Genomic DNA, 12,581 nt, shown 5'->3' on the forward strand with positions numbered 1-12,581 from the left:
GATTATGTATTTGAAACCTGTTACATAAAGTTTAAGTTATTTTTGTCTAAGACATCAGGGCAAAAAAATACATACATATATAAAAACAATAAAATTTTATAATATTATATATTGTACTTCTAATTATCTTTTAGACACTAAAACTCATAGATTTATTATTTTAAATAATCCCATAGTTTTTCCAAGATTTTATGAATGTTTTACATGGAGGGTAACATTCTTCTAAGATAATTCAAGAAGATTTTCTTAAACCAGACCTTTGTAAATAATTTGGTCATACTAAACTACAGATAAATTATATTAAATTATGTCGACCTCTGACTCCCTTCTTATAACACCTGATGTATTGTTATATAAAGCATTGCTGCATTAAAGTTTTTAGCTTGGTCAGTGGTGGGATTCAAATATGTGAACAACTAGTTCTCTGTGTGGATGCCGCTTCCGGAAGTCCATTCTGGGCCTGGGCAACAGAAAATTAGTTACCGGTTCTGCCGAACTGGTGCGAACTGGCTGAATCTCACCACTGAGCTTGGTTAATTATGAGATGAAGTAATTCAACTTTTTTAAAAAATAAAAAAGTTGATTTGTTTTCTACTATTATCCTGTCAGTGATAGAAGTAGTAATGAAATAAGGGGCAGTCTTCTGCTGCATTACTATAAAGACACCAGTTTAAAACATGTTCTATAAATAATTGACTTATCTACTTAATATAGATCTTCTGTGATGTAAATTCAATGGAAATTGCTCCAAGGTAAATGTTTAGGATTATACTCTATGATTTCCCCCCATTACAACCTGGAGGAATTAGTCATATTGATGATTAAGCTCCAGGCTACATTATTTACAAATAATACCAGAGGCAACTACCTGCAGCAGCCCATCAGTTTGTCAGAAGACTTTTTCGTATCTGTAGCAAGATAGCATATTATAAAGAGAGAATATTATGATAGCTTTTTGAATCCCTAACTATTAGCCTACTAATTGGGATGTAATAAACACTGATCCAAATCTCTGACCCTCCCTGCCCCTACAAATTTCAGTATAACTATTGGAATGGTCACAAGTTTCATAAATATTGGGAGAGAATGAATAGCTAAATATATATTGGCGCGGGGGCTGGCATAAAAACTATTGCAATAAATTTTAAATAAAAAAAAACCTTCTCCAATGAAAATGTAGCAGTGAAGTAGACTGGCACAAGAAAGGGAAAATTGCTAAAAATTGACCAAGTGATCAGAAGCCACATTTCCCTACAAGTCTATCCTCCATCTTATTAATGTTATTAATGCTAAATTGATAAAAATAAAACATTTATGATGTATGAATGAGGATAATGAACTTGTAATAAGACAGAGACCTGGAAAGTTGGCTACAATGAATGAAGGCAAATATGTGTGTCCCAGGATAATGTTGCAGGATTCAATCTGGCTCAGTCCCGGGACCAGAGGTTTAGTCTTCCGAGCTTTCGGACTCGTGCTGGAGCCCATCCTGAGGGAACTTCTCTCTCACCAGAATGTGTGCTTTGGGTTATTCTATATGTAATATTTATGTGGTGCCTGGTTGTATGTGGCTTTTTGATCATTGTTTGGAGTGTTGATGGCCAGTTATTAAGTTGTTGGCTGTTCTTTCCTTGTGCTGCCAAGTCCTTGCCTCTTAAATACCTGATAAGCTGGTGGTAAATCGGCACTCCTGTTGATTGACAAGGGGCCACTTTCCCAGGCTTCATTAATTTCCCTGGCTATTTTTGTACTGCTCAGCCAACAATCTTAATAGCTCACAGATTGTTCCCTCTTTTTTAGAACATTTTTGAAGGAATTGTTAGAGTAAAACAAAGAGTTTAAATAGTAGATCTCAGGAAACTCAGTGCAAATAAGAAAACTGAACATAGCTTAGAACTCATTCTTTTACTGTTCATATAGCAATAAAGGTAGCAAAGAAGGCACAGCATCCTTGAATAACCAGTAGAATAGTATTGTATGGTTTAAAACCTTTTAGTACCTATTGGAATAAATAAAGAATTGAAGCCTTCAGATACCTATTCTGACTTACTTGAAAAGCACTTTAGAAATAAAACTATTCAACTTTATGCATACATATCCTCCTTACATCAATTCCTTTGAAACTCTGATTACTTGAAGTAGTGCAAACAGATGAATATGTTCTTGATATTTGGCCTAATAATTGTTATTTATGACTCAACATATACAGGTAGGGCTCATGTTATGACCATTTGTTCAGCAACTGTTTGAAGTTAGTATGGAACTGAATGAATGGTGGTTACGACTGGTCCTTGGAATTCCAGCCAACCCAGCACTTTTGTGTTCATGCAACTTTGACTGGATGTTTAGCAACTTGTTCACACTTATGACCAGTTGTCAAGTGTCCTGCAATCACATAATCTTTCATGCTGGATTCCTCAAAAATTGAAGGGAAAGTCAGCAGGGAAGATTACAAATTACTGCAGTAAATCTCCCCTGATCATGCAGTCTTCCCAAATCCCTCTGTGTTTATGCTGCACTAGCCACTTGCACATCCCCCGATTAGCCCCATGTACAATCCCCAACCCATGCAGCACTTCTCACAAACTCTCCTTGACCCATGCAGTGCCTCTCGCATCCTCCCTAATGTGCAGGGTGTCTCTTGTGCACTATTCCCAACACCCCTGCCCATTCCTTGCTCCCTTCCCCTGTTGACAGAAGCCACTATCTTGCCTATGAGCCTTCACCAATGACTTTGGTTGTGGGAAGGCAACAGGAAATTTCCTCATCTAATGATAGTGGGATTCAGTTAATGGCAGCAACCTGGACTGCAGGGATTGCTGTCAATAAACAACATGGTTACACTTTACAATTGCATTGCTTAATGATAGAAATTCTGCTTCCAACTGCCATTGTAATTCAAGGATTACTTGTAGAACACAGAACTGGTTGGAATAGTAGATACATTTGCCTTTTAGGAGGTAGCACATGCTCATTGCTGTGATTGTGACATTCTTTATAACTATTATGCTTTACAGCTTCATCATTCTTTATAACTATATTCTTAAGGAAGGCATTTGAAAAAGTTGTTAACTATGTAATTTAACACTTATTTGATGCTTGTGAATCAATGCAAAGAATGAATGTCTTGGTTCAGAAATTTGTTATTCCCTTATTTGTTTCAAATAATAGCTCAGAAAATATCAAGTGATGGGACCATGTTGCACACAGCTGTCATAAATCTTCATTAACTGATTGGTACCATGGTATAATTGCCCTTCTTTTGTAGCAACACTACAATATCACAGACAGTTCTACAAGAAAACCACAATCAGGGCTTTGTGATGCTAAAGATTACTTTTGCTGTTTTGTGTTTGTGTTTTCTTCACATGTTTAGTATCATTAGGACAAAGATGAGCACAGTTTCAAGTTTCTTAATATGGGTATGCATTTTAAGTAACAAAATTCATTATAATAAATGTTTTGAATATATAACTAGTTTTCCACTTCTATATTTGTAGTATGTAAAACATGCAGAAAAGAGGTTGCGGCATTTCTAACTACAGAAATAAATCTAGCTCTTATGTTACTCGCTTAATGATCCTTTTACTTTCATAAGGCCCACAAAATAAAAGACTACCATCAGCTGTTCACTATGGTTGTTGCCCAGAAAATAAATCCCGCTTTCTATTGAGGGCAATATTGTTGTACAGACAAAATGTAAGGAGGATTAAAAATAGAGTGGCAGCTGCAGAATGACTTGACATAATGCTGTAAAACAAGTTAGCAAGAAATGAATGAGATCTGAAAAGCATTTAACATACAAAAATGCTACAGTATCTTGTTAAAAACTAATGGTTGGAATAGTTTTAGTGGTGCAGAACTATATAACCATGGCTTAATTGTAAAACGTAAGGAACATATTCTTGCCATCATTTTTCTTTCCAGCATACAATAGCTTGAACATCTGGAAAGCATCATGTTAGGAAAAAGTAGAGTATATCAACAACTAATCTTTTAAAATGTTGCATTTTCAGTTCAATTGAAAATCCAGATTTTCTTATAACTAAATATATACAGAAGTTACATAAAAATGGATTCCACTAAGATTACAGAGGAATTTGTTGTTGTCATGCTCTGTTGAGTTTTAGCCAACTCCTGGTGACCCCATGGATAAAAGTTTCCCAAGCCATTCTCTATCTCACACATTATGCAATTCTCGCAGGTGCATCTCTGTAGCTTCTGGTATTCTGCCTATGCCCTCACGCACTGTTAGTCTCTTCTTCTTTTGTCTACTTTCCCCAGCATAGATGCATCAGCTTTTATGAAATGTCCAAAATATGATAGTTTTTGTTTCATGACCTTGCTTCCAGGACTCTCTGCTTTGATTCCCTTTAGTACTGGTTGGTTCTCTTGGCTGTCCAAGGAATGCAAAACAATCTTGTCCAGCACCATAGCTCAAGGGAGCCAATCTTCTACCTTTTGCTTTTGCATATCCCTCTCATGTGTACATCATAAGGTAATACTACCGGGTTGGACAATTTGACTTTCATCTTTGTCTTTGATGAGATTGCCTAGATCTAAACTCCTACTTATAAGAGGGTGTGCACACTTATGCAACCACATTGTTGTAAGTTTTAAGTTTTTCCTCTAAAATATTTCAATTTGTTTTTCAGTTCATTTGTATAATTTATATGTTATATTAAAGGTAGAAAAAAATTATGGGATTTATCTTGGTCTGATTTTTTACATCTCCAAAACCTGGCATTTTAACAGGGGTGTGTAGACTTTTCCACTGTAGATAGACCTTTTCCAATCTATGAGACATGCAGTTTTTCTATATATTGGCAGAAGACTATTACAGTGTTTTTTGCTTCAAGAGGTCTATGGGGATTTCCTATTTGGCGATCGATAGACATAAAAAACATTTACACACTGTACAAAAGAGACAATCGACAAGTCACAAAAATGAACAAAAAGACCAAAAACACCTCCCCAGCAATAGACGCCCAGATGAGCAATTCCAAGATTAACATCGGACCAACAATCAACAAGTAAACAATACTCCAATCAAGGAACTGCCAGTCACGCTAACAGTAAACAACCCTCCAAGGCCACTCCCACCAACACTGACAAGGCAAGCCACTGGAATATAAACTGAGAGCAAACCCCATCCCTTATTAGCACTGATGATGCTACCTAGTTTGGGTAATGAAATGTCTGCAAGAAAACAAGCAAGCTCAGAGAGCACCAAGGACCCCTCATGTCAACCCTGAGCTACAAATATTCTCCTTTATCAGCCTGATGTGTGTTTCTGTGATTAGTAGTTGGTGGCCTGATCCACAGACAACAAATTAAAATGTTCTATACTAATTTGTTCTTTAAATGATCCATGCCTGTAGTTTGTCATTTTGATGTATGTTTTAATATAGGATCCAATTTGCTGTTTGTTTATCAGATTTAAAAACTGCCCATATCCCTCACACTGCAAGCATTGACAAGTGCTATGACAGCTTTTCGCTTTATTTCTAATCCCCAAAGTAACGTTGTTGCCACTTACCTCTTTCAATTTATCTAGCTCATTTTGCAATGCCTGTTTGGATATTTCCACCTCAATGATGTGTTGACGAAGAACTTCATTTTCATCCTCTGTTTTAGCACGCTTTTCCTCCACATTTTCCAGTTCGTGGTGCAGCCTGACAGATACATCTTTGGCTACCTATGTTTTTTTTAAAAAGCACACAATCATACTTAATAACTTAAAAAGACTTTTCATTACCTAAATAAAGAATAGATAAATGATGGTTTGAATCTACAAAGCAATGTGGAAGTAGTACATAGTCATGGGAAAATATCAACAAATTATTTTTTTTCTCTTTTCCACTGGTTGAAGTGCTATGAAAGGAACAAGTGCTCTTCCTGGTAAAGAAAAAACTCTTCCAAATCCAGTATAAGAAAACAGAGATCATAACAAATATGGCCAATTATTATATATACATTTCTTTCTCCAAAATATCCTATAAAAACTTTTAAATAAAGCCGTCCATTATCCAGACGATTTACATGTTATTTCTATAATACCTCAATTCTTTAAATTCTTCTGTTTCATTCTGAAATGAAAAGTGAAAAATGCTAACTGTAAAAATACAATTATGTGCTAATAATCACATATTATTAGTAGTAATAATAGTAGTAGTAGTAATATATTAGCGTTAAACAAATTTAAACTTGAAGATAGTATTATCCACAATATTCTTAAATTAATTATACCACAATATTCTTAAGTTAATGTAAACTACAAGGTTAAGTTCTTGAGGTATAAAACAAATTAATATCATATTTAGTATAACATAATAAATCATATAAAATTTGGTTTCCATTTTTTTCAATTAAGAAAATATCTGTATTATTACAGAGAAAGTACCTATCACAATATAGTAGAAAGGAACCTTGCTATATACATGTAGTATTTTGTTCGTCTAATAGTACAATTTGGAGCAATGAAAAAGTATTTATTCAAGCAATGAAAAACTAGGGCCAGTTCTGAACCATTTTATAACACAGTCCTTCAAAATACACATAATGGAAGGGATATTTCAATGCTACTTCATAGGAACATTTCCCTAAAATTAGAAAGGTAGCACCTCATTTAAGAAGTGTTTCTAAGTTTTAAAGTACAATTATACAGTATTAAAACATGCCCTTTTACATTATTTATTTTATATATTTCCATATCTCTTTAAGTATCTCAAAACAATATCATAAAATTATTAAATATATGTTTTAAAAACAGATTTAAAATATTTATTAGAAAGTGAACAAAAAGGAAAGAAACAGCACAGAACTATTTACCCAACATTCATAAAAGGAAAATCTAGGCAAAGAGACTGATCTTCAACTGAATATAAACATGTAATATTTGTTGCCTTACAAAACTTTGATGAGAATATTGAAGAGTGCAGACACCACCATAGAAAAAGCCTGTCTGAGTATATGTAGCAGGCTTTCCTCTGATAAATTTAATGATAGGCCAGACCCATTAATTATTGTGGTCTCAATGGGGTTGTTGTTACAGTATTGGAAAACAGGAGAGAAGAGCATTATGAATACTGCCTTGAATTGTGCAAACTAAAGGCAGAATATAATTCTAATAAATGAATACATGAATTAAGTTATATCAATATATGAATAAATGAATTAAGTTATATCAATATATGAAAACCTAGGTTAAACCTGGCTTCGTAACAAAGTTATCAAGTGCAGTTATTTCAAAACAAGTTGATCAATGTGTATGGACAGGTGCCTCAGTCAGCTACTTCATTGTTGTATTCTAGACAAGGTACTGTTTCCAAAAGGGACCCAAGTTTCCCATATAGAACACATTATAGTTATCAAAATGTGAGATGACCAATACATAAACAATTGTAGCTTGGTTGTCCTATACATGAAATAGCATACCTACTATAAGTAAGACATTTTTGTCATAGGGGTCACTTGGATATCTATGTATTCTTTCAGAGTTATGAGATTGGGGTAGAAATCAAATTAATAAATAAATTGACATTTACAATACAAAGAACTCTTTGATTCCCATATATAAAATGTAATTCTCGTTCTAATTCTGAAATGTCAAGATAACATACATTTTGCAATTAGGCAGAAGACTTTATTCTGCCTAAATACCACTAGGTCTAAGTTCTTCACCTACCTTTAGATCTTGTTCTAAGCTTCTGATTAGTTCTCCATCCACCTGACCCGTCTGTGCAACTTTCAAGCTTTTCTGTTCAGCTTTCCTGAGACGATACTGCAAGATACGACAGTTCTTGTTTGCACGATCCAGCTCTCGTCGAAGTTCCTGTAGTTGGTAAACATCGTCTTCAAGATAGCTGTCACGCATCTCTTCCATTTCAGCCCGGAGTTCATCCAGTTCATCCTGTCATAACCCAAAACAGTGAGAGAAATCCAAACGGTTGCTTATTTCCCACTGAAAGACATGTGCTTTTTGTTCGATTTGTATCATAATATTATTTATAGCTGCTGCTCTATCTCTATTTAGTGTGGAGATTACAGGAAAATTCCTGTTGAAATTATATTAAAAGCATGTTGAAACAATTTATAATTTCCCTCTTAAGAAATAATGAAAACAACAACTCTATAGACCAGAGCAGAAGTGTCAAACATGCAGCCTGCATGTGGCCCACAAAAGTCCCAGGTGTGGGCTGAACTGGATTAAAATGCAGCTGGGTAACATTTAAGAAAATACAATAAAAATATAACAAAATATAAACATTACGTTTTAAAACTAAATAATTAATTTAGTCACCAATCACCAAAACTCTGGGCTTGCAACTTGGCAAGGAGTCCTGCATCAGCTCCCTGCCTCAGCTTAATACCGTAGCAGCAGCAAAGATTGTTGCCATAGTGGAGGCTGAGAAAGATCACCATGACAGGAGTTCCCTCTCAGTCTGCTCTGCAGAAACCTCAGGCACCCTGGGCTGCTACAGTTAAGCTGAGGTAGCAAGCTCGTGCTTTTCCCTGAACAGCAGGTAGCCAATTGGCCTTGAACTAGTGGCTGACCCACTCTGGACCTCAGAGCCCCCGAGGCATAAAAGCAGATTGAAGTAATTTCTATACTCCCTTCAAAAAAGGTTGAATTAGTATCTGTTCAGGCTGCATGACATTCGTGATCAAAATTTCAATTTTTAAATTAATAATAATAATTAAAAGTTAATGAAGTTCAGAATACATCCAGAGAAGAAGGAACAAATAGGGAAAAATGAAAGAGAACGGTGATTCAAATGCATTTTGTATGTTTTCCTTTTTATTTTTATTTTCATTAGTATGGAAGGAGGGAGGGAGGGAGGGAGGACTAAATGGTTAGAAAATAGTGACTGCAGTTATCAGTGACTATGACTTTGTATTATAATCTGTAGACATGTACATTTGGTACAGTTAAAGTGTCAGATTAGAAACTTGGAGATGATAAGTTCCTAGTCCTGCCTTTGGATGATCTTACGGCAGTTACTTTTCTCACCCTTGGGAAGAAAGAATTTTCAAGTCACTTCTGAAATATGCTGTCAAGAATAGTGCAAGAAACAGTTGCCAGAAATCCAAAATGACTTGAAAGAAAAATTTTCCAGCATGTATATCATGTAGGGTTGCCAGGTCTGCTTCCAAAAAATAGCGGACAAGCGGGGGGGGGGGGGGTGTTAAGTAGCAAAAAAAGTAGACTGTACAGCTTTAGATTACGTACCATTTCATCATAAAGCTTTTGAATAAAAAAAAAATGTCCACTATTTTGTGAAAAAAAATAGTGGACATTTTTTTTTTATTCAAAAGCTTTATGATGAAATGGTACGTAATCTGTGAAAAAAATAGTGAACATAATGTGAACATAATGTGAAAAAAGCGGACTGTCCACTCAAATAGTGGACACCTGGCAACCCTAATATCATGTACTATAATACTTTCTATGTTTTGTACTTTAACTAAGAAATCTTCTTCTTCTTCTTCTTCTTCTTCTTCTTCTTCTTCTTCTTCTTCTTCTTCTTCTTCTTCTTCTTCTTCTTCTTCTTCTTCTTCTTCTTGTGCCATATCCATTATCGGACGTTGGCGATCATGTTGGTGATCCTGTTTTTATCAGCAGCCGCATGAAAAAGTGTATTAAATACATTAAAATTTTAATATGTCATTATTATATATATTTGCAATTTACTCTTTGCACAATATTCTTGTACTGTGCTACACGAATTTGTACTTGGTTTAGAAAAAGCTGCACAAAATATTTTTTCCCCACATATGAGATATCAGAAAGTAGAAGGAACATAGCAGAGAGGAGATAAGTTGAAGTAGGAGATGTGGAAATTATTTGTGTGATAATTTGGAAGTAGGCCAGGAAAAAGCTCAGAATGGGGTGGAAAACATTCCAATCTACACACACAAATATTGAATATAGATTGTCAAATTTGTAATACTGTTTCTTTTTTATGTGTTAAATCTATTTTCTATCCAATTGTTGTGTTGATGCATTAATAAAAAAAGAAATATGTGGTTATCAAAGTCAATATGCAACCTCCAGGGATCCTTATGTATGTTTATAGTCAGTATTTCTGACACTACTGGCTCAGAGTATTCCTAAGAAAAATACTGTCTGATTATATGCCATCAAGTCAGTGTCGACACTTATTGGCCACACACTTAGATTTGTCCCTAACTTCTAGATCCTCCAACGGTGCAGTTATAGCCAGTGTAACAGAGTCTATTCACCTTACTATTAGTTCTTCTCTTTTTCTCTTTCCTTCCACTTTTCTCATCATTAGAGCCTTTTCCAGAGAGCTAGGTCTTTGCATAATGTGTCTGAAGTAGGATAATTTAAGCATAATCATTTGTGCTCCAAGTGAGAATTGCATGGCTTGATTTGTGCAATGATCCATTTGTTTGACTTATTGGTTTATCAATGAGGTTCAGGGTTTCAAAGTGATTCCCGATGTCCCTCTTTGAACATGATGGGTATATGTTCAAAATCGTATCATGGAAAGTGGTTGGCTTTCTTTTACTTATTTAACTTGGATCTTGCACGTGGGCAGTTCAAGACCTGTTCCACAGACAGCATCAGCCATGCCTTTGATGCTATAACTGAGCCTTTCCATTCCTTTTAGTAATAATAAAAAATAATAAACTTGGTCATTAAGCGAAGCAGTAACTAAGTGAAATAGCAACTGTGCTTATTATCTTACTTTAGCTTTACTTTACTTTTTAGACCTGTGAAGGTGATAAATATGAAAGTTGGTGGCAAAGTTACTTTTTCATCACTGTCAAACTGTGAATAGTCACTAAATGAGGCTGTCACTAAATGAAGACTACCTGTATAACCAAATTGATTTCTACCGGTATATACTCTATCTAATGGCCTCATATAGAGATGTCATTTTGGTTATTTGAAGAAAGTGTTAACTATGATAAAAATTGAAATGGCCAAAATTAATTAAGTTGGTTTCCTGTTTCATTTCAGATTTTTAAACCATGCAATCCAACTACATTTTCCTCTTTAATGTTTCCAGCTTTGGCATTGCAGTCTCCAATCACAAGCAGAATATTTTGCTTCCATGTTCTGTCACTTTCAAGTTGAATTTGATCATAAAACTCACCAACCTCCTCTTCTTCTCCATCAGTGGTTAGAGCATAAACGTGGACTGTCATATTCAAGAACTGTCCACAAAATCTAACTGATACTATTTAGTCACTGATTGCATTGTAGCCAAGTACTGATCTTCCTAGATACTTCTTAACTATAAAAGCAACTATGTTCTTTCTTCTCCATGTCCTGAATTATAAAGTGTGATCTTCTAACTATATCTAATCCCAGTCAGGGATGCTCGAACAGCATTCTTCAAAATGAAAAAGGTCTTCTGCAATCACAACATAAGCCTAAGACTGAAAACCAGGCTTGTCAGATGCTATATTTTTTCTATCCTGCTCTATGCAGTAGAGAGTTGGTCTCTGACAGAAGGCCACCTGAAGAGACTAGAAGCATTTGAAATGTGGATTTACAGGCGGCTGTTACGTATAAGCTGGGTTGACAAGATCAGAAATGAGGAGGTGATAAGCCGCCTGGGAAAGCCAAGGGAAATCATCAAAACAATTAAAAAACGAAAATTAGAATATTTTGGACATGTGATGCGACACCAGAAAAATACGGCATACTCCATTTAATCCTCCAGGGAAAGATTGAAGGCAGAAGTCCAGGCAGAAAAAGAACATTGTGGTTTCAAAATCTAAGGGACTGGTTTGGACAAAACTCAGCAGCACTTTTTTGTGCGGCTGCTGATAAAAACAGGATTGCCAACATCCGATAACGGATATGGCACAAGAAGAAGAAGAAGAATCCCAGTCAATCTGTATTTGCCAAAACCTAAACTGTCAATCTGTAGTCATTTCATTTCATATTTTATTGTGCTGAGCTTTCTTCTGTCCCTGCTTCTTATGTTCCATAATTCCACTGTAATTCTCTCTTTACAGAAGAAACACATATCCATGGAAAATATAGAAGCATTTCCAAACTGATACAATTACTATGTCATTGTTGTTTTAGTTATTATTTACTAACTCACACATATATACATAAATACACGCATACATATTTATGAATTAAAAAAATATTTAAGGTAAGACTGAACTGTAAGGTATTTTAGCAAGGCACGCTACTGCAGACTGTCCTGTATACCCTAGCAAAGCAGATTTTAACATATGTTATGGGCTTTTGTGATGGGTCATACCTTGAATTAGAGAAAAAGAGCCACTGGGATCTCAGTTATCTGTAGACAGAGGCTCAGAAATAGAAAAACATGCTGGAGGATGAGCCTGGCTTTTTGGAGCAGTCAGATAACCAGCTACCATTACAGAAGTACAGTAGCAGGCTGAATCAACTATTTCAGAGGCTGAGTAGGAAGCGATCCTTCTGCACATGCAGAAAGATTGAGTTAAGTAGAACAATATTCAATAGGCTGCTTGAAAGAAACAGCCATGATTTAGGAAAATAAGCATGTCTGAGCCAGGTCTATCAAAGAAATAGTCAGGAAGCAGATTTCTGATGGCAAACAGCT

At 35.4% G+C, this 12,581-nt stretch overlaps 1 protein-coding gene across 1 annotated transcript in view; it reads right to left on the reverse strand.

The window, feature by feature from the left end:
- The window catches only part of MTCL1 (microtubule crosslinking factor 1), a 69,885-nt gene extending 61,985 nt beyond the window's left edge, over window positions 1-7,900 (reverse strand). The window contains exons 1-2 of the mRNA XM_029283795.1: window positions 7,688-7,900; window positions 5,540-5,698 (exon numbers count right to left, since the gene is read on the reverse strand). Of these exons, the coding sequence (XP_029139628.1) occupies window positions 5,540-5,698; window positions 7,688-7,885 (357 nt within the window). The 5' untranslated portion in view covers window positions 7,886-7,900. The remainder of the gene's footprint in view (window positions 1-5,539; window positions 5,699-7,687) is intronic.
- Between the last annotated feature and the right edge of the window lie 4,681 nt (window positions 7,901-12,581).

Source organism: Protobothrops mucrosquamatus, unplaced genomic scaffold, assembly GCF_001527695.2.
Source record: "Protobothrops mucrosquamatus isolate PMUCROS unplaced genomic scaffold, P.Mucros_1.0 scaffold233, whole genome shotgun sequence".
Classification (NCBI taxonomy): Eukaryota; Metazoa; Chordata; class Lepidosauria; order Squamata; family Viperidae; genus Protobothrops; species Protobothrops mucrosquamatus.